This window comes from Podarcis gaigeae (genome assembly GCF_964106915.1).
Source record: "Podarcis gaigeae genome assembly, chromosome: 3".
NCBI classification, from domain to species: domain Eukaryota; kingdom Metazoa; phylum Chordata; class Lepidosauria; order Squamata; family Lacertidae; genus Podarcis; species Podarcis gaigeae.
The window spans coordinates 21,534,187-21,553,144 of NC_139680.1; the positions used below are offsets into that span (position 1 = coordinate 21,534,187).

The 18,958-nt window shown below is 42.2% G+C and overlaps 1 protein-coding gene across 2 annotated transcripts in view; it reads left to right on the top strand.

The window, feature by feature from the left end:
- The window catches only part of KLHL29 (kelch like family member 29), a 384,113-nt gene that overhangs the window by 348,727 nt on the left and 16,428 nt on the right, over positions 1-18,958 (top strand). For both annotated transcript variants that reach the window (XM_083730231.1, XM_083730232.1), the window contains exons 9-12: positions 5,158-5,356; positions 12,483-12,665; positions 13,692-13,872; positions 18,439-18,632. In XM_083730231.1, coding sequence (XP_083586357.1) covers positions 5,158-5,356; positions 12,483-12,665; positions 13,692-13,872; positions 18,439-18,632 — 757 coding nt within the window. The remainder of the gene's footprint in view (positions 1-5,157; positions 5,357-12,482; positions 12,666-13,691; positions 13,873-18,438; positions 18,633-18,958) is intronic.

Below are 18,958 nucleotides of genomic sequence, written 5' to 3' on the forward strand. Positions count from 1 at the left end.
TTTCAAACCAGAGAAGAAAGTCTTAGGGAAAGTTATCTAGATAATATACAGCTTCTATAGGAAAGCTCTCTCTGTTCAGCAGTGCAAACAAGGATTAGGGCCAGCATCTACATACAGTGGTACCTCGGTTTTCGAACGTCTCAATTGACTAACGTTTCAGAAGTCGAACGCCGTAAACCCTGAAGTAAATGCTTCCGTTTTCGAACGTGCCTCAGAAGTCAAACTTCCGAGGCCGCTTCCAGTTTGAGTTTTCCGTATTCAGTTTTCCATATTGAGGCTTCCGTATTGAGTTTTCGGTTTTCAAATGTTTTGGACGGACTTGTATTCCATAGGAATGGTCAGAGTAATTTTTTAAGTGTAAAGTATTTTTGTTTTCTTTATCTCTATGATTATCTATATCCCTAGGATAGTTTAATTTTTGTTAACTGCCTCCTTGTATAATGCCTAAACAACTGAACCAGTAGTCACGTAAGACATAAAAATGTAAATTTTAATGCAATTTAGCTTCTGCTTTTTTGACTGCTACTTAATCTTTGCTTAGTCCCGCAGCAGCAAAGGTCATTTTTGCATGGAATAATAGCAGCTGTAGAAAAGAAAAGGGAGAGGGAGATGATATTTAAGACAATAGGGAAACATTAGTTTGACCTTTCAGGGTATTAACTGCCAAAAGTGTCAGAAAGTTTAATAGCTTTCCAGTGTAATATTAAGCCATAGGAAATTTGAAGATGCAAAAAGTAAAGTAACCCCTGTTTAAGGTGCAAGTTACCTTTATTACAATTGGAATTCCATAGAATTCAGATTAGAGTACAATAAAAGAAGCAATAAAAATACAATGCAAATCAATATGAATATCTTCAATCACAAATCCACTGGCACACAGTGGACCACTGGTGGTCTGTGGACCCCAGTTTGGGAATCTCTGCATTAGGGAGTTGGATGGCTAGAAGAGTTGAACAAAAAAGGGAGAAAAGTTGCACAATCCAGCTGATGGTTAGATTGCATGCTATTTGGAAGACTATTTGGGCTCAGATCTCCCAGTCAGTCGTAGCACCTTGAGGTGGTCATGAGAAAATGCCCATGTCTCGGTTTTCTATTCCACTGTAAAAATGAGAATAGTATCCCATTGTAAACATAGTTCATGAGGCTTGTTGCCAAGAACAAAATCTACATTGAAGATACAATTTGGCACATGATTGTTGTTTTTGAAGTCATGCTGATTTAAGAATGCTTAACTGCTTACTGATCTGCAGCCTAAAGGGGCTATGAAATGCAAAGAATCTTAGAATGATTTAAAAAAGGTCTTTGAATAAAAATTAATTAGATTGCTTCCGCATTGGTCTACATGGAGCTCGTTGAAACTTTACCTGCTAGTACTCATGAAATAGCATTTCTTCTTTGTTTCAAAGAACCCCAGCCAGATGGGCGGGGCATTATTATTATTATTATTATTATTATTATTATTATTATTATTGGTTTGATTCCTCAAAACAAGACCCTATCTGAACTTTAGTATGAACTTTGAACAAGCTGAAGTCTAATTTTTGTGTAGCCCACTACCTAATTGTTTGCAGGTCCCTAAACACCCAGTCTCAACCTGCATATAGATGAGCAATGAAATATAAAATTAGATGTGTTGATTTCTTAAGTACATAAAAATGCATCCATAAGATGGAGGCTCTTTGGAATATTACAAAATTCTCTTTTGAATAATTGTATCACGGTTTCAGTTAGGTTGTTTTGATTTTCTCTTTCTTTTATTTCCCTTTCTTTTCTCACTGAAAACTTCCAATAAAATATATTTTTTTAAAAAAAGAAGAAGGAGAGGGAAGTAAAGGAAAGCATGTTAAACCAAGCTATCGTGGGCAAGAACAAAAGAGTGTGATGGTAAAGTAGTGGCAGATGTCAAGGAGGCTGAAATGCTAAACAGTGCTTACTCCAGGTTTCAGTAAGAAGAATTATGCTAACAAGATATTTAATACATAGCTAACCAAAAATAGGTAGTAATAGTACTACTAAGGTCCTGTGGTGGGTTACAATTAAAACACAATGCTAGAAACAATTTAATACAACAATCACAGAAATAAGATGGGGCCTTAAAGTACACATCTCAGCTGTTTTAAAACAGGTTATATGAGGACTAAAGGGAAACCCTAACCAGTAATCTGTTTTAAAGGGCCAGCCCCACATAGAACACATCACAATTATTCAATCTGCAAGTTAGCAGATTATGAAGTCATTTCGGTCCAGTAGGGTTCATAGCTGCCGAACCATCAAGAGCTGGTTCCTAGCCACTGAAGCCAGCTGAGCCCTAAAAAAGCAATCATAGGTCAGGAATGGAGAGAAATAAGCTATGGAATGCCTTCTTCATATGAATGTATTTAAATCAGTAAAGCCAAATGAAATTTGTCCTCAACCTTATTGGTTAAAAAAGCTAGCCTAAAGGAGAAAACACACACACACAATGCCACACATTATATATATATAAAAGAGAAGTCTTTGTCCTCTTTCAGGGGCAGTGAGATTATATATTCTAAAACACCCTTGTGTTTGTTTGTTTGTTTGTTTGTTTGTTTGTTTGTTTGTTTTTAAGAGATTGATCAATCACTGCTAGAAACTGTGTGCGCAGGAGCAAGGGAGATCATAGTCTTGTGACATTAGCTTCAAACAAGTGACACTGAAACAGAACAATCTGTTGTTGTTGTTGTTGTTGTTGTTGTTGTTGTTGTTGTTGTTATTGCAATGAGGCACAAGCTCACACAAAGGGAGAGAAACAGGATGAATTTTCCTCACTACTCTAATTAAGCAAAGTTGGGTGAGCTGTTTTCTTGATTGCTGCAGCAGTTGTTGCCATAGTTTATCCCAAGCAGTATGTGGCTATATTGTTTTAACACTGAAAGAAGAGACAGAGAACATCCTTTGTGGGCTTTCGGCAACAGTCATTGAAAGATGGCTTTGTTCCATTAGCCTGAAAGAGACGATTTAGTGAGACAATTTAAAGATGCTGTTTCTGGAGCCCAAAAATCAGGGAACTATGGGCCTATACCTTGTCCCTCTTTCGTAACCGCAATTGAGCTGCTCCTTCTGGATGATGCAGAGACCAAGTACTGATTCACTCCTAAATGTTGGCTCCAACAGCAGCTGTATCATTATAAATGATAAGTGCAGAAAGGCTTAAGGTCATCCAGTGAGCTTCAGGGCTGAGTGGGGATTTGAATCATGGTTTTACGTATCCTAGTCTGACACCGTGACTATCTGACTTTGGGTATTTTAAAATGCAAAGCTCCAATATGAAATGGTATAGGCGCAATTATGTGCCCCCACTTGTGTAAGAATGTTCCAGATTACTTAAGCAATGACTACTGTGTACGTTTAGGAAGTAACTCCATGCAGAATCAGGTCCTTATTTTGCTCCTTGTGCTGCAACATTTCCTGCTTCCGAAAAGGCAAGGAATTTTAAAATCTGAATCCCAGCAAGTCTTTCCAGCTACAGTGGCAAGATGACAAGTGAGACACTAGAAGCTTGCATAGGTCTCTTGTTTGCCTATTCTGTCCTATGGATCATTTTTGTGTTATTAGTTAGAGTAGGAAAATAATTAAATAAGTGAGTTTTCAGAGGTTTCAGTACTTGGGTGTTAGCTTGGTGTAAAACCTGAGAAGCAACATTTAAAATCCCTTCTTATTTCCATCTCAGCCAGTTTGTTAAACAAACAGGATTTATTTGGGTGTGTTTTTTTTAAAGGTACCCAACTATCTTCTTTCTTTCTCACTGAGCCAATTATTACTTGTAGTAATTGTAATCAGACCATTGGAGCTCTGGAAATGGAGAGGTTAATGTCCTATTGCGGGAAGGGAATTCAAATTATTTTTGGAATTACTTGATCGATGGTGGTGGCAGCTACTAACCACATATTTGCAGAATACTTCTTATGAATCCAATTTTAAAATCACTGTCTAGAAAACTGGAATTATGCATGCTTGGGGCATTAGGTGTGGTACTAATTTGCACTCCTCACAAATCTTTCAGCTTCTTCAACTCTTAGTCATTATCATCCTTTCTCCATTAAAGTCAACCTCTCTCTAAGGGTGAACAATTATCTAAGGAAGGAGTTATGAATTATACCGAATGTTCCCAGTAGCCTAAAGATCACAGGTGCTTGTTTGGCAGCTCTGGGGTCCTTAAAGAAATGTCTGTTTCCAGTGCATCAGTGCATTGTCCTAGCGACACCCTTGACTGTTCTTAATCATCTTTCCTCTTTTGTACCAATCTGCTTTTTCTTCCTGTGCTCTGTCTGCCAGCACATTCACCAAATGCTGTGCGCATTTTGCTCTGAGGCAGTATGTGATATTTAGGAGAATGAACAGTTAGAAAAATAAATCATTCCATGAATTCTTCATTTTATAACGTGCAATTTTCTCTCTGTTGTGCTTTTGCTTTCTGTTAAGCCTTGGCTGGTGATGGATGTTTTCAGCCATTTAAATGTCCTTTGCACTATAAAGTTTATTTTATTTATGCAGAAAGATGGAGATATGCCATCTGCATTTGATTATTAGCTCCTGGAGTTTGACTTCTAGCGAAACCTGGAAGAACATATTTGTTTTGCCAGTGAACAAAAACCCATGCTTTATCAAAACCAATGTCATCATTCAACCATTCACCTTAGACTTTCTATAAACATAAACTTTTTTGACATTTAAAATGCCACTAGAATAGCTATTTGTTTGAAACCAAGCAGCCGGTCTTAAATTTCAAGGTTAACGGAGGAAACTGGAAAGATTACAGCAGGTCTCCTCTGTGTAAGGGGTATAAATTCAGCATAAATTCACCATCCGTTTTTAGTTTGAAATATATGTGTGCGGGAGTGTAGAACAAGAGCTGCTATCTTTTGAAGATTATTTTTCCACTGTGAGACCTAAAAAGACTTTGATGGTAGTGAAGCAGAGAGGTAGATAGAAAGATTCATTGGGGGGGGGGGAGTGTTGTCTTCAACTGACTCCGAATTGCCTTTTGAGAAGGGGGAGCCACGGAAAATGCATTTTATAAAAGTTGAAGGTGGGGTCAGTTTGAATGTCACCCTTGTCCCAAACAGGAGGGGGAAAGCAGCGAAGAGTCCTTGACAACCCAGTTGTGTAAAGTAGTTGTTACATTTGCTTTTCCAGTATGCTCCTGAGTTGCTGGCAGTGGTCCGCCTACCCTTCATCCATCCCAGTTATCTGCTAAACGTTGTTGACAATGAGGAGTTGATAAAGTCTTCAGAAGCCTGCCGGGATCTAGTGAATGAAGCGAAGCGTTATCACATGCTGCCTCACGCCCGACAAGAGATGCAGACTCCAAGAACCCGACCCAGGTTATCAGCAGGTACAGTTCAGCTCGCTTCAGAGCTGAAACTCTGGGGCCTATCTTTCTCTCTTTTTTCCCCCTGCAGTTATTGACGGGACAGAGACAGGTCAGGCGGACTATTTGCGGTCTGCATATGGTTGCAAGATTAAATCACTTCCTTTTCGCGCGCTCTCGGTGGCACTTCCAAGATACAACCAGAGTTTCAGATTGTGAAATCAGGTACCCTGCAGTTCTGCTTCAGGCTCTGACACTGATTCCCCCTGTGTTAGAGAGAGGGATCATTCATCACCACAAATCAGGTGCTAAGTCACCAGCAGTTGGTTTTCTTTCACAAACCAGCCATATTTTCAAAACAGCTCAGTGCCATTAGTTGGGGGGAGAGCTATGTTTGCTGCTTTGTCAGACACCAATTGTTGGTATTGATCCCCTTTCAAAGCCCCTGTATCATGGAAGATATTAAGTTTGTCTTAAACAAGACCATATATTCTTTACATACAGGTCCGGTGCCAGAGGTCATCCATGTCAGGCACTGGCTGAGGGATTCTCTTCAGCCTGACCTGCTGCCCATTTGCAAACTGCTGGGCCCAGGTAGTGGTGAGCAGACACAGCTGTCTAACCACCTGCCTTCCCCTTCCTGCCTCATTTGGGACCCTCTGAGGAAAAGCCAGTAGTATATTTCTTCTCAGAACCTAGCATTCCAGGTGTTGTGGCCAAGAGAATACCTGCACCACCACCTCTGATTGCTGTTGCAGTTAGGAAAGCTGTCTAATAATTATATTAGTAATAGTAATTTTGTTATTCATATGCAGCCCATCTGACTGGGTTGCCTCAGCCACTTTGGGCGGCTTCCAGCAAAATATTAAAAACACAATAGAACATCAACCCATTAAAAACTTCCCTGAACAGGGGATGTCTTCTAGACGTCTTCTAAAAGTCAAATAGTTGTTTATCTGACGTCTGATGGGAGGCCCTCTGCCTGATTCCCTGTAGCTTCACATATTGTAGTGAGGGAACCGCCAGAGGGCCCTCAGAGTTGGACCTCAGTGTCTGGGCTGGATGATGGAGGTGGAGAAAGGGCCGAGGCCATTCAAGGTCAACACCAAAGAATAGCTGCTTAAGAAGCTGTTGTGGCAAACTGTGGTTGCGATGCAAACATTCTCCTGGCCACCTTGTCCAACATACCTCATTCTGAAGAAGAGCACTCATTTGGCCCTTTCTCAGAGCCAAGGTGCTGGAGAAGTCACAAAAACAAACTGAAGGAGGTTTAACAAACTGAAGGCCATTGTCCTCTTTCCTATGCTCCTCCTGATGGAAACATGCAGATGGGGACAGATATACCCCCTACTTTAAGTCGTTTGCATACTGTCAGAGCTGCCCGAGGTCCCAGCTCACAAAGGACCAACGCCAGTTCGTTGTTATATACAAAAGTCTTTATTGAAGTTCAGTTTCGATTTCAAAGCCGCGGCGCGCAGCTCTACGTCTTAAACTCTAGACCGCTGAAGCTCCGTCTGAATCTCCTCCCCCCAGACACCAGTTTAAGACTCTAGCCTTGCTCCACCTCTTCCTTTGCTCTTTCCTCTTCTGGGTCCGCCTGTCCGCTGGGGTCTCGCCCTTTCTAGACTCTTCTGACGCTGAGTCCCCTGAGTCTTCCCCCTCCCTCCGGCAGGCTTTAGGACCTGGTTCCCAATCTGGGTTTCCTGCCTGTACATTCGAACTTGGGGCCGCGCCCAGCCGGCAACCTTCCTCCTGACCGTTACACTGCTTCTGTCACTGCTTCCCCCTTCGGAGAGGCTAGCTGGACCTGACTTCCCCTCCGTTCCCTCACTCTGTGATAGAGGCGTGGCCAGCCCTGATTCATCTTCTCTCCCTGCTGGAGGAGAAGCTGGCCCTGATACATGGGACTCTTCCCCCCCCACTACGCTCTGGTGTAGGAGCTGGTCCTGATCTCCCGCTGCTGCTTTGGGAGTCCCCGCTGGCCCCTTGCTTCTGGTGTGTCCCCCCTGGGACCCCCCTTGCCTTGGCCATAGGCGCCCCCCTCTGGGAATCTTCTGATTCGCCGGAGAGGCTCATGGAATCTCTCGGGCCACTTTCATACTCCCCTACGCTGCCCTCCGATTCTTCCCCTTCGCTCTCCATTTCCTCTCTCCCCTGTGCCTCTGCTCCTGAGCCCCTGACACATACTATCTTCTTTTGTATATTATTTACTACAAAGCTCGAAGACTAAGCTCTTTAGCGACGAAACGTCGAATTACCGGAACAACATCCAAGCACTGAACCACTGGTATATCACAATTGAACTCTTTATCTACTGCATTTGCGCTTGTTTAAGATAAAACCTATTTGGGAAAGAAACTACTTTTGACATTTTTATGGACATTTAATGTTTATTTACAGATAGTTGCCTTGGTGATATTATATTGTGCCATTATCACACAGCAAAGGAGAAGAAAAAGAAAAAGAAAAAAAGAGAAAGAAAGAAAGAAAGAAAGATGATAGATAGATAGATAGATAGATAGATAGATAGATAGATAGATATAGATAGATAGATAGATAGCAGGAAGGAGTGGCATGAATGGGGGAGTGAGCAGGGGGAGAGGAGGGCAACAGTGGGCCCAGAGGAGGTCATAGACTATATATTATGGAATCACATACTGTAGAGTTGGAAGGGACCCTGAGGATCATCTAGTCCAGTCATGTCCAAAGTCCATTTTGGGGGCCCAATCTGGCCTGTCGGTTGGTTTAATCCAGCTCAACAACTTTGGTTGGCCCCCACAGCCCTTCATTTCATCAAATCTGGCCCTCTTTGAAAAAAGTTCGGACACCACTGATCTAGTCCAACTCCCTGCAGTGCAGGAATATGCTGTTGTCCCATATGGGGATCAAACCTGCAACCTTGACATTATTGGCACCATGCGCTAACCAGCTGAGCCAATTAATAGAAATGCTTATAATATCTAGACCTATAAAGTGCATGTTAGGGTCGTGAAGTGGTCAATGTACAAAACAACCAGCCGTTATGCTTAATATACACAACAGACTGAACCTAGGCATGTTTATTTACACAGATGGAAGCCACATTGACTTCAATGGGACTTACTCCTAGACAAATGTATATAGGATTGCAGCCTCGTTTTTCAATAGGTTTTATTTCTGTGTGAATATGCGTATAATAGAATCATAGAACTGTAGAGTTGGAGAGGCTCTGAGGGTCATCTAGTCCAGTCCCCTGCAATGCAGGAATCTTTAGGGCTTGATCCTACAAGCCTAAGATTAAGAGACTCATCAGTGAGAGACTCGGCTATGCAGGCAGAGCATAGCCATTGTGATTAGTAGCTGCCCATAGCCCTCTCCTGCATCATTTTTTTTCAGTCTGCTGAATGATTTACTGTGTGAGTAGACATTCATCTGAGAGTAGACATTCAGAGAAAGGCACTGTTAGGAAGATTATGGCTCAACACTTTGCAATAGTTCAGCCTCTCAGCAAGCAACTAAAACTTGTATTTTTCAGCCAGCATTTTCAGATACTGTTTTTTAAACCGGTTTCTGACTGCTGGTGTTTCTATAGCAATTGTTGGTTCCACACCCCCTTAACTCTGTTTTTACTGTTATTGAAAATTTATCATTTTTAATATATTATTTTAATTCCCCCCCCCCCTTACCTGTTTGCTGCCTTGAATATATTTTCATATAAAGGCAGGATAGAAATACTGAAAATAAATCAGTAAAAAGAGAATAGCTTCAGTTGCCGTGCCTTATTCTCTCGGGAATATGAAGACACAACTCAGTTTTTACCACAGCAAGGCTAAACATTTCTGTGCGCCTATTAAATTGGAAGATAGCATGGTAGATTTGTATGTGCAAGGAATACAGAACGCCTTTTCGAAGTTGGTTCATCCTGCCTAGCAGAATCAGAACGGCAGGAAATTATATGTCGAGTTGCATCCTTTTTCGTTTGTAGAGACACTGTTTAATCAGGGGATATATAGGAAATATGAAACACATAGGATTTTCAATAACTGCCCACTCTCAAACGCTTTAGCAGGGGTTGGCTAATAGGTTTATTGGTCGAAAGTATTTTTGAAAAGTGCCTATTTAATGTTTGCAGATAAAATTATAGGTGTAATGCATGCTATTTTCAGAAGCTTGTTGATTAAAGAAAAGTAATTTTCCAGGGATAAGGGGAAAGGAGTGATTATTTTTGTAGGTCGAAGTCCAATTATGTGGAACTTATGTACTTGCAAAAGGTATTTAAATCCTTTGTGAGTATTGCAGTATTTGCAATGCCCTCTTGAGGTCATTCATTACAATCACATTAGATTTGGCATAGGTGATGGGTTTTTCCTGCCATTTTTTCATATATATATAACTTTACAAAGTGATTAAATGAATAGAGGATAATAGTACATAGACATCTTCCTACCAGAGGATGTATGGGTATCTTTTGAAAATGTTCCTGATCTCCTTATGTTCTCGTAAGGCATATGCAAATATAATGCAAGAGAAATCTGCTTTTCCAGTTTCTGACATATATGGGACAAAGACTGTAAACAGTGGTTTGGGTGCATGCTCTTAGGGTTGGGTTAACCATTAGACCCACATACTTTTTTGCACTCCACCCCCAATTGCCCAATTCAGTCACAAGGCTGGATGACCTTGGGCCAGTCATTCTCTTGCAGCCTTATCCTCCTTGCAGGGTTGTTGTCATGAGGATGCATTGAAAGGAAATCCATGTACGCTTCCATCTTGAAACCCTTGGAGGAATGACATATACCGTATTTTTCGCTCTATAGGACGCACCCGACCATAGGACGCACCTTGTTTTAGAGGGGGAGAACAAGAAAAAAAATTCTCCCCCTCTCTGCTCAGCGCCCCTTCAGCGCAGCGGCAGGAGAAACGGAGCCCCTTCCATTTCTCCTCCCACTTCGCTGAAGGGGAACTGCGCAGCTCTCCCTCTCTGCTGAAGCCAAGAGAGTCTTGCTCTCCCGGCTTCAGCAAAAGGAACCCGAAGCCTTTGGAGCGCAGCGCGAGTCGTGCTGCACTTCAAAGGCTTCAGGCGGCTATCTCTGAAGCATGGAGAGCGAGAGGGGTTGGTGCGCACCGACCCCTCTCGCTCTCCAGGCTTCAGCGAAAGCAACACGAAGCCTCTGGAGCGCGGAGGGAGCGCTCCCTTTGCGCTTCGGAGGCTTTGCGTTGCTATCGCTGAAGCCAAGGAGCCTGCATTCACTCCATAGGACGCACACACATTTCTCCTTAATTTTTGGAGGGGAAAAAGTGCGTCCTATAGAGCGAAAAATACAGTAGGTCTTGACTTCCATGCAACCAAAGCCAGTAAAGTGTTTGAAGAAATCAGTGCAATGAATGATTTATGTCTGAAGATGTTTTGTCCTTGATTAGAATACATTTGGTATTTTTGGACAGTTGGTTTGACTTTTTATTTTATTTCAATTTTTGCAATAAGTAGTACATTCTGCTTTGGTCCTCCTCTTCCCCTTAACCTAGCTGTGCATGAGAATGACCTGCCACATTCTGCAGCAATATCTTCCCAACAGCAGCAGCAGCACTGCTGCTTACTGGGAGGCGGACAGACAAGATGGGGGCAAGGTCAGGGCCATGCAGCGCACCAGCACAGACAATCCAGCGTTTCTAATGGTGTAGTGGTGTAACACACAGTCCCAGTGTTGCTGCTGCCTTGCCCCTCACCCTCTCAGTAATAGACAGTTGCTGAGACAGCGCCCCACTGGGCAAATTGTACATGGCTCTGCATCAGGGGCACCAACTTAAATAAAATACGGGGGGGGGGGAGGCAGGTGAGCTCAGGAATGTATGACATCAAGTGCGTATGGAGGTTGCCGGCTGTGACTCCTCTTCCTCCTCCTCTCCGCAACCAGTGAGATACCCGTTTCCGCAGGGAGGGGTTCAGACTCAGAGGCAGAGAGACCCTGTCTCTTGAGTCTGAGCCCATTCCCCTGGAAAAGGGTGCTTCACTGGCTGGCTGCAGAGGGTGGAGCTAAACTCCTTCTCTCTCGGAGGCAGTACCGCTGCTACCTACTGGCTTTTCTCATTGACTTTGTGAGTGCCCAGCCCCCACAATTCTATTATTGTCGGTGCCCAAGCATCCACGCCCCCTAGAATTGCCTTCTATGATTCTTACAGTGTTTTAATTTGTTGGAAGCTGACCAAAGTGGCTGGGGTAGCCCAGTCACATGGGCGGCATATAAATAAATTGTTGTTGTTTTTGTTGTTGTTGACCCCTGCCCTGCATAATCAATCACATGATGTGGCACCCACCTACCCATTTGAATCAGAATTCCCCTCAACGTGGGGGGGGGGAGCCTCCTCAAATATTTTATTGGGGGCCCGAAAGGACCTTGACCTTAGGAGTTGGCTCCTGTGCTATCTAAGGTTACATTGGCATCTAAAGAAGTTCACTAGATCGTTTTGCATGGTTTAGATACCTGTCAGAACACTTTCCATTTCTTTAGACTCAAACCTATGTATCCCGACCCAGAAGCTCACTCCCTAACAAGCTGGTTCACAACTGCACCTTAAGTCACTTAAACACACTTGCCAAGCAGTGAACCCATTCAACACAGAGTTGTTATGCATAGGCTTGCATTATTAGTAAATATGAAATAATTATTCAAATCTGCATTGGGGGTGGTGAAAAGTGGAACGATCGCATAGTACTTTAGAACATTTAGAAAAAATATAAAAAGAGCAAAAAGTGGTAAGAAAACAGAAAGGAAAAGACAATGTAATATTTTTCTCACTTAGCTTAGTTTGGCTTTTATCGTATTTTACGTTGAAAACTTTTCAGAAAAATTGATTATTAAATGAATAAAAAAAAACTTTTAGTCTTCAGGGTGATCTCTTATGCTGATTTACAGCACAATCCTATACATGTGTACTCAGAGGTAAATCCATTGAGTTCAATGGAGCTTACTCTCAGGAAACTGGGTATAGAATTAAAGCCTTAATATCACTGGTGTTGTTTTTCTTTTAATGTTAGCAATAAGCTATTTTAAAAAGGGTGTGTGTGTTTGAAATATTGTATCTATCTATCCTGCCCTTCATTGTTATGAACTGCAAGGCAAGTTACAGGCATATAAAACCCTAAATGCATCTATTTCATTTTGCATCCTAGGTGTGGCTGAAGTAATAGTCCTCGTCGGAGGACGTCAAATGATCGGGATGAATCAACGCGCCTTAACAGCAGTAACGTGCTTCAACCCTCAGAGCAACAAATGGTACCCCCTGGCCAGCCTGCCCTTCTACGACAGGGAGTTTTTCAGCGTGGTGAGTGCTGGAGACAACGTCTATCTCTCAGGTGAGCAGTGGTGAGAAGGGCATTGTCTATTTGGAAGGCTGTGTGACAGGCCAAACAAGGATGAATTATGTGCCAGCTTGCTGGGAAAAGAGAGACTTCCTTTTATCACATTCCATTTCACATCAGTTCAGATTTCCTCCCCAGTGCATTCGGCACTTGTAACGTGCAAAGGATAGGCTCAACACCCCGTCAAGCATGCGAAAAGTTTCCCCTTGCTATTGCAACCGCATTGTAAAACATTGGCGGGAGCTGGATCTAAATGACAGGTTTCTGCATCTCGAATCTGTTTGACTGAGCTGTTGCATACCTGACCTACACTTACCATATTTGCTTACAAGGAGGCTTGCTCTCGTTCGTCTATGAAATCTCTTGTTGAAAATGAACTGCAACCCTCTTCTTAGTTCTGGTGAAAATGAACCAACTCTTGTCACTGGCAGAGTTCATTAACACAGTGCTTGACACTTTCCCCTTTTTCCAAGCACCTAGACGACTGATTTGTACAATACGTTCTATAAGTAGCATAATTTTACTTGCATACACTATAGCATTGGATGTGACTCTTCGAGAAAGTTCTCGCTTAGTGAACTTTGTGCCAGTATCAAGGGTGTTGAGAAGGGACCCTCTGTACATCCTTTTTTCTAAGTGGTGTGACGCTTTGCTGTTTCCAACGAGAGAGCGCCTAGCTAGCTGCTTAGTCAATTCATACCAGTTGGATGTGTAATTGAATAGACTGCAGGTTATTTATGAATGCCGCCTGGGCATATTCCCATATGCAAATGTCCTGCCTAGTCTGATATCATGACAGCCTTTAAAAATAAAAATAAAAGCCTTTGGGATACATGAATAAATGACACCAATCTGCATCATCTGAACAGATGCTTGCAATTGAGGGTGATTTATTTTAATTAGTCAAGTGTCATTTGGAAGAAGATATTGCATTGCAACTGGCTTGTACTGTAATAGGCTCCAAGAGCTGCTTTCCCGCCAAGTCACTGGTTCTTTTTCCCTTGTACATACCGAGGGCAGGTGGCATGGAGTCTGGAGTCACACTCTCTGACGTCTGGTGTTACATGTCACTACTCGATAACTGGAATCTCGTTTCCCGAATGACAGTCCCGAGGTGTCGGCACAACAGCCTGGTGTATGATGGGAAAATATATACCATTGGAGGCCTTGGTGTAGCAGGCAACGTTGATCACGTGGAGAGGTAAAGATGCTCTATTAATGTACCGTCCCCCGCGGCTGACTGGTAATGTTGTTGAAAAAAGGGGCATCATTTCACATTCTTTAGGCAGAATTCAGTATAAATAAATGCTCACTGAACCATAACTTGGCGAAAACCTGAAAATAAGGCGTCCCGGTTGCTAATATAAATGTAAATTTCAAAAATCCACTCTTAAGTCAAGCATTTCATCAGGCAGAGTGAGTTTAGTCTTTTTGAAGATTTTGTCATTGTCGTTATTGTTGTTGTTAGTACAGCAGAGTGTTCAGACCGCTTTGCACACATTATGTGTGGAAAACTTACAACATCCCTATGAGGTTTGCCTAGGAGCCAACTCCTAGGGGTCAAGGTCCCTTCGCCCTCCCATAAAATATTTGAGGGGGGCCGCCCCACCAAGTTGATGGGCAGTGCCATTCAAATGGTGTCCGTGTTCCATGCCATGCAATTGATTATTCAAGTTGGCACCCCTGGGGTAGGTCACTAGTGCTAGCTTCCCTGTTCTGTTCTTGGAGAAGTGGTAAGATTGTTCAAGGCCAGGTCAGGCTGGGAGAGTTGCAGAGAACCCTATTGATTGAGCTTTGGAAGACAATGTTTCAGTAAACGACCAGAATGATCTGAAGACTGGCAGGATCCCTTCCAGCGGCTCTGGCCCCCACCTGCCTGAGGGCTGTCTGAAAATTTTAAAGGGCCTGTACCTTAATCCACATTTTGACATTAGAACTGGGAACTTTTATACAGAGCCAGTGTGGTGCTGCAGTTAGAATGTCGGTCTTAATACTGAGGAGACCCAGAATGAATTTCTCACTCTGCCATGAAACTCCCTGGGTATCCTTGGGCCAGTCACTTGCACATTCAGCCTCACCTATCTCACAGGGTGGATGTAAAGATGAAAGGGGCGGGGTGTATGCTGCTTGGAGATCCTTGGAGGAATGATATGCCCACTATGCTGTACCAGCACTCTCTTTGATGAAGATCCCTCAGTCCTGATTATATATACATATATTTCAGCATTGAAGTATGTCTCTGGCTCTATTAATATAAAATTCTAAGCTCAGTGCAAACATGTTCTGCATGCTTATCCATCAGGAAAACAGGCTTTCTCCTTCGGCAGGGATGGGCAGGTTGTTTTGATGGGGATTTCTTCAACTCTCTTGCTTTCTATCGTGTGATTTGTGAAAAATAAGATCAGATAAAGATCTACACCTGGACTGGACTGGGGATTCCTTTGAGCTGTGATATCTTCAGTTTATAATGCAGAACTGGACAGAAGCCCTTAAAGGGATTCATAGTGTTTCTGTGTTTTCATTACTCTCCCAACAAATATTTTGCTACCTTGATGTCTCAGAAAGAATTCTATAAACAGCTCTTGACCAGTAACACTTCAGGCAGAAGATTCTTTGAAAGGAGAGGTGAAAAGCGTACAGAAAATTGAATCGGTCAGGACAAAGGTTTAAAATGTCACTAGTCATGTGGGAAGGGAAAGACCACCTTGATACACAATACAGCTTTATTTTTCCATGACTGCTTTTCTGTAAGCTGTACTCTGAATAATGGTGAAGGTATAATATATAAACTCTAGATAATGATCGTGCAAAGGCTTTGAAACAGAAGTAAATTAAAGCATTCGCCCATAAAGCTGTTAACCTAGACAGAGAGAAATTAAGAGGAGAAGGCTAGGAAAAATTGATGTGTGTTGAGATACAATTTGGAGAGAGAAAGAGAGGTTGATAATGCACAGAGCCTTTCCCACACAGCGGGAGCTGCAGAGTAAAATTTCAAAAAGCCTTTAACAGTAAGACTGTGTAAAGAGAGAAACACAAAATGACAGAATGAGGGGAAAGAGACTGAGGCTATTAAAATAGTAATAGTAGTAGTAGTAGTAGTAGTAGTAGTAACAAAAATCTTTCTATTTCTTATGTTCAGGTGTGAGTGCTGTTGCTTGATACCCATGCACAAGAGAAAGGTATCAATAGGCTTGGGGAAATCCCAAGGCTTTTTTAAAATAATGATTTTTATTAAATTTTCAATTTTTCAATTCCAAATAAACATTTTACAAACTTTAAAATATCCAATGACTTCCCTTCTCCTCTTTCCATGGTTCATTTTACACATCCCTACATATTTTACTATAACGATTCAAATCATTTTCCACTTTTACATCCATCAAAAATTATTTACTCTGTTGAATTTATCTTAATGCTGCCAGTGTTTTCAGCTGTATGCAGTTATTTTCCATATATTCAATAAATGTTCTTCTTGCTCTCTTATTCTATATGCTAAATCTGCAAGTTCTGCATATTCTGTCAAATTAAGTTGCCAATCCACTTTAGCTGGGACCTCTCTCCCTTTCCATTTTTGAGTTACAAAACACAGGCCACAGTTGTTGCATGGATACATAACCTTTGCTGACACCTAGGAATTTCAGTCTGGGTTATACCCAACAAAAAGGACTCTGGTTTCTTTGGAAAAGTAGTTTTAAACATTTTTTTCAATTTGTCATTAATCAATTCCCAATAAATTTTTACCTTTTTATACATGTCCACCACATGTGGAAAAACATTCCCTCTACTTTTTCACATTTCCAACACATATCTGATTTTATAAATCTTAGCCAACCTACTTGGAGTTAAATACCATCTATGAATCATTTTCAAATAATTCTCTTTCAATGAATAACATGCTGTAAATTTCAGGTCGCTTTCCCAGAGTTTCTCCCAGGGGAATCCCAAGGTTTGCAGAAATCGAAATAATTTTATAGTGCTGAGGGAGCGGGTACTGAAAAGGGAACTTCTGCCCCTATGATAACATCTGCAGTCTCCATCTTGGAATAGAGTTTACAAGATGACCTTATGGATAACAACATATCCATTTTGTACTTTTCAGCTTTTTGCTTTTCTTCCGTTCCTTCCCACTCCCCAGCCGCACACATCTTGCTTTCTGAAACATCTTGCCTGATGAAGAGTATTGCACACATATATTGGGAACGCTCGTGTGAATTTGCTGCCCACATGTTCCTTTAAGAACACCTCCTAAAGAGGAGTGAGATCTTTTGCTGAAAATAAACCTGACGTTGCCCTTGAATGTGCCTAAGTATATAATCCAAGAATGTTAGGTCCAAACCACAAAACCTAGGACTTGCCGATCAGAAGGTTGACGGTTTGAATCCCTGCGACGGGGTGAGCTCCCGTTGCTCGGTCCCCGCTCCTGCCAACCCAGCAGTTCAAAAGCACGTCAAAGTGCAAGTAGATAAATAGGTACCACTGTGGCAGGAAGGTAAACGCCGTTTCCGTGTGCTGCTCTGGTTCGCCAGAAGCGGCTTAGTCATGCTGGCCACATGACCCGGAAGCTGTACGCCGGCTCCCTCAGCCAGTAAAGCGAGATGAGCGCTGCAACCCCAGAGTCGGTCACGACTGGACCTAATGGTCAGGGGTCCCTTTCCCTTTCCCTAAAATAAATAAAGTATTTATTAACAATAAAGAAATCCATTACAAAAATAATCCTGAGTCAGGAAACATGAATCCAAACAATTTTAATGTTTGTTGGCTGCTATTTCTCAGTAACATTGGGGGGGGGTGTGCAAGTGTGTGTGAGAGACAAGCGGTTTGGGGAGAGAGAGTCGTAATTTATTTTTGTTATCTACCGCTCTAGCTATTATGTTCACGAATCTGCTATTTAACTAGATGTGCTGCCATTCCATGGAAATATTGATGCCTAACAACCATATCATTTTTTACTGTCTCCCAAGCTCATTTTGCAGGAGTTATTTGGATCACTGCCATGTTAGCTTAAAAAATAGGTGTCTGCACTGGTGACATTGTCTAAAATGAATCTTCATCCATGGTTTATTAACTGTACATCTTTATGGTCAATGGCTTAATTAAATCTGATACCAATGACCTTAGAACTAATTTAGCGCTCTAATGCATATTCTTATCTTCGGTGCTACATGGGGAAAGGGATGCAGCGGCGAAATCTTATTCCGGCTGCACATTTCCCATCAACATCTGCAGCAACCTGCAGTGAAGTGTGGTAGCTTTGTCCACACGGTGAAAATTAAACAGAGGCAACTTGTGCACCCCCAGCATGCACATTAAATAGCTAGTTTACCGGGGCAGAGAGAGCTATCATGTTGCATTATGTCTGAAAATCAGATGATCTTCAAGCTAAACAGTTGTCAGTGCATTTAACACTTGCCTGGCTCCAGTTGCTGTTGAATATCGCTGAACTGATTTGCAAGAATAATCTCACTCTGTTCTAATTAGCAGAAATTAATTGGTAGAAGTCACCTTAATAGAAGGTATCCTGGATTTATTTATTTTTTTAGAATCCTGGGATATATTGAGATAAGGGTCATACATAGTTAATAGGTTTGGATTATTTTCCCACTCTCCTTGCTTTCTTTGACACTGTCTGCACCGAGAATATAGAACTTCTGTCCATCGCCGTAGGTTTAGAGCAAAGACGTATTTGCAAAGCTGTTTTCCTGACTAGCCGTTGGCAAGTGCCAATCACCGTAGCATCTAGGCTGATTCATATGTCTTTCTGTTCTAGGTACGATACTATCACCAATCAATGGGAGACAGTCGCTCCGTTGCCAAAGGCTGTGCATTCTGCAGCTGCCACCGTTTGCGGTGGGAAGATCTATGTGTTTGGCGGAGTAAATGAGGCTGGCCGTGCCGCTGGAGTCCTTCAGTCATACGTCCCTCAGACTAATACATGGAGTTTTATAGAGTCACCCATGATAGGTAAACGGAACAGATTTCAATTTATAACTTGGGGGGTGGGGGGAAGAGAGAGCAATGAGTACCGTGATACTGAATTGCTAGCAACAAAAGAAGAACTCTGTTGGGTAAGACCAAAGACCCATCTTGTCCATCATCCTATTTTTGCAGCAGCCCATCGGATGCCTGTCCACTAGCAGGACGTGAGCACAGCTCTCCCCAACCATGATTTCCTGCAACTTACATTCAGAGACGCGCTGCCTCCAATATTGGAGGGTATGACCAGTAGCCATTGACCACCTTACATGCCTAAACTGCCTTGCAAGTTGGTGGCCACCATTATGGAATGA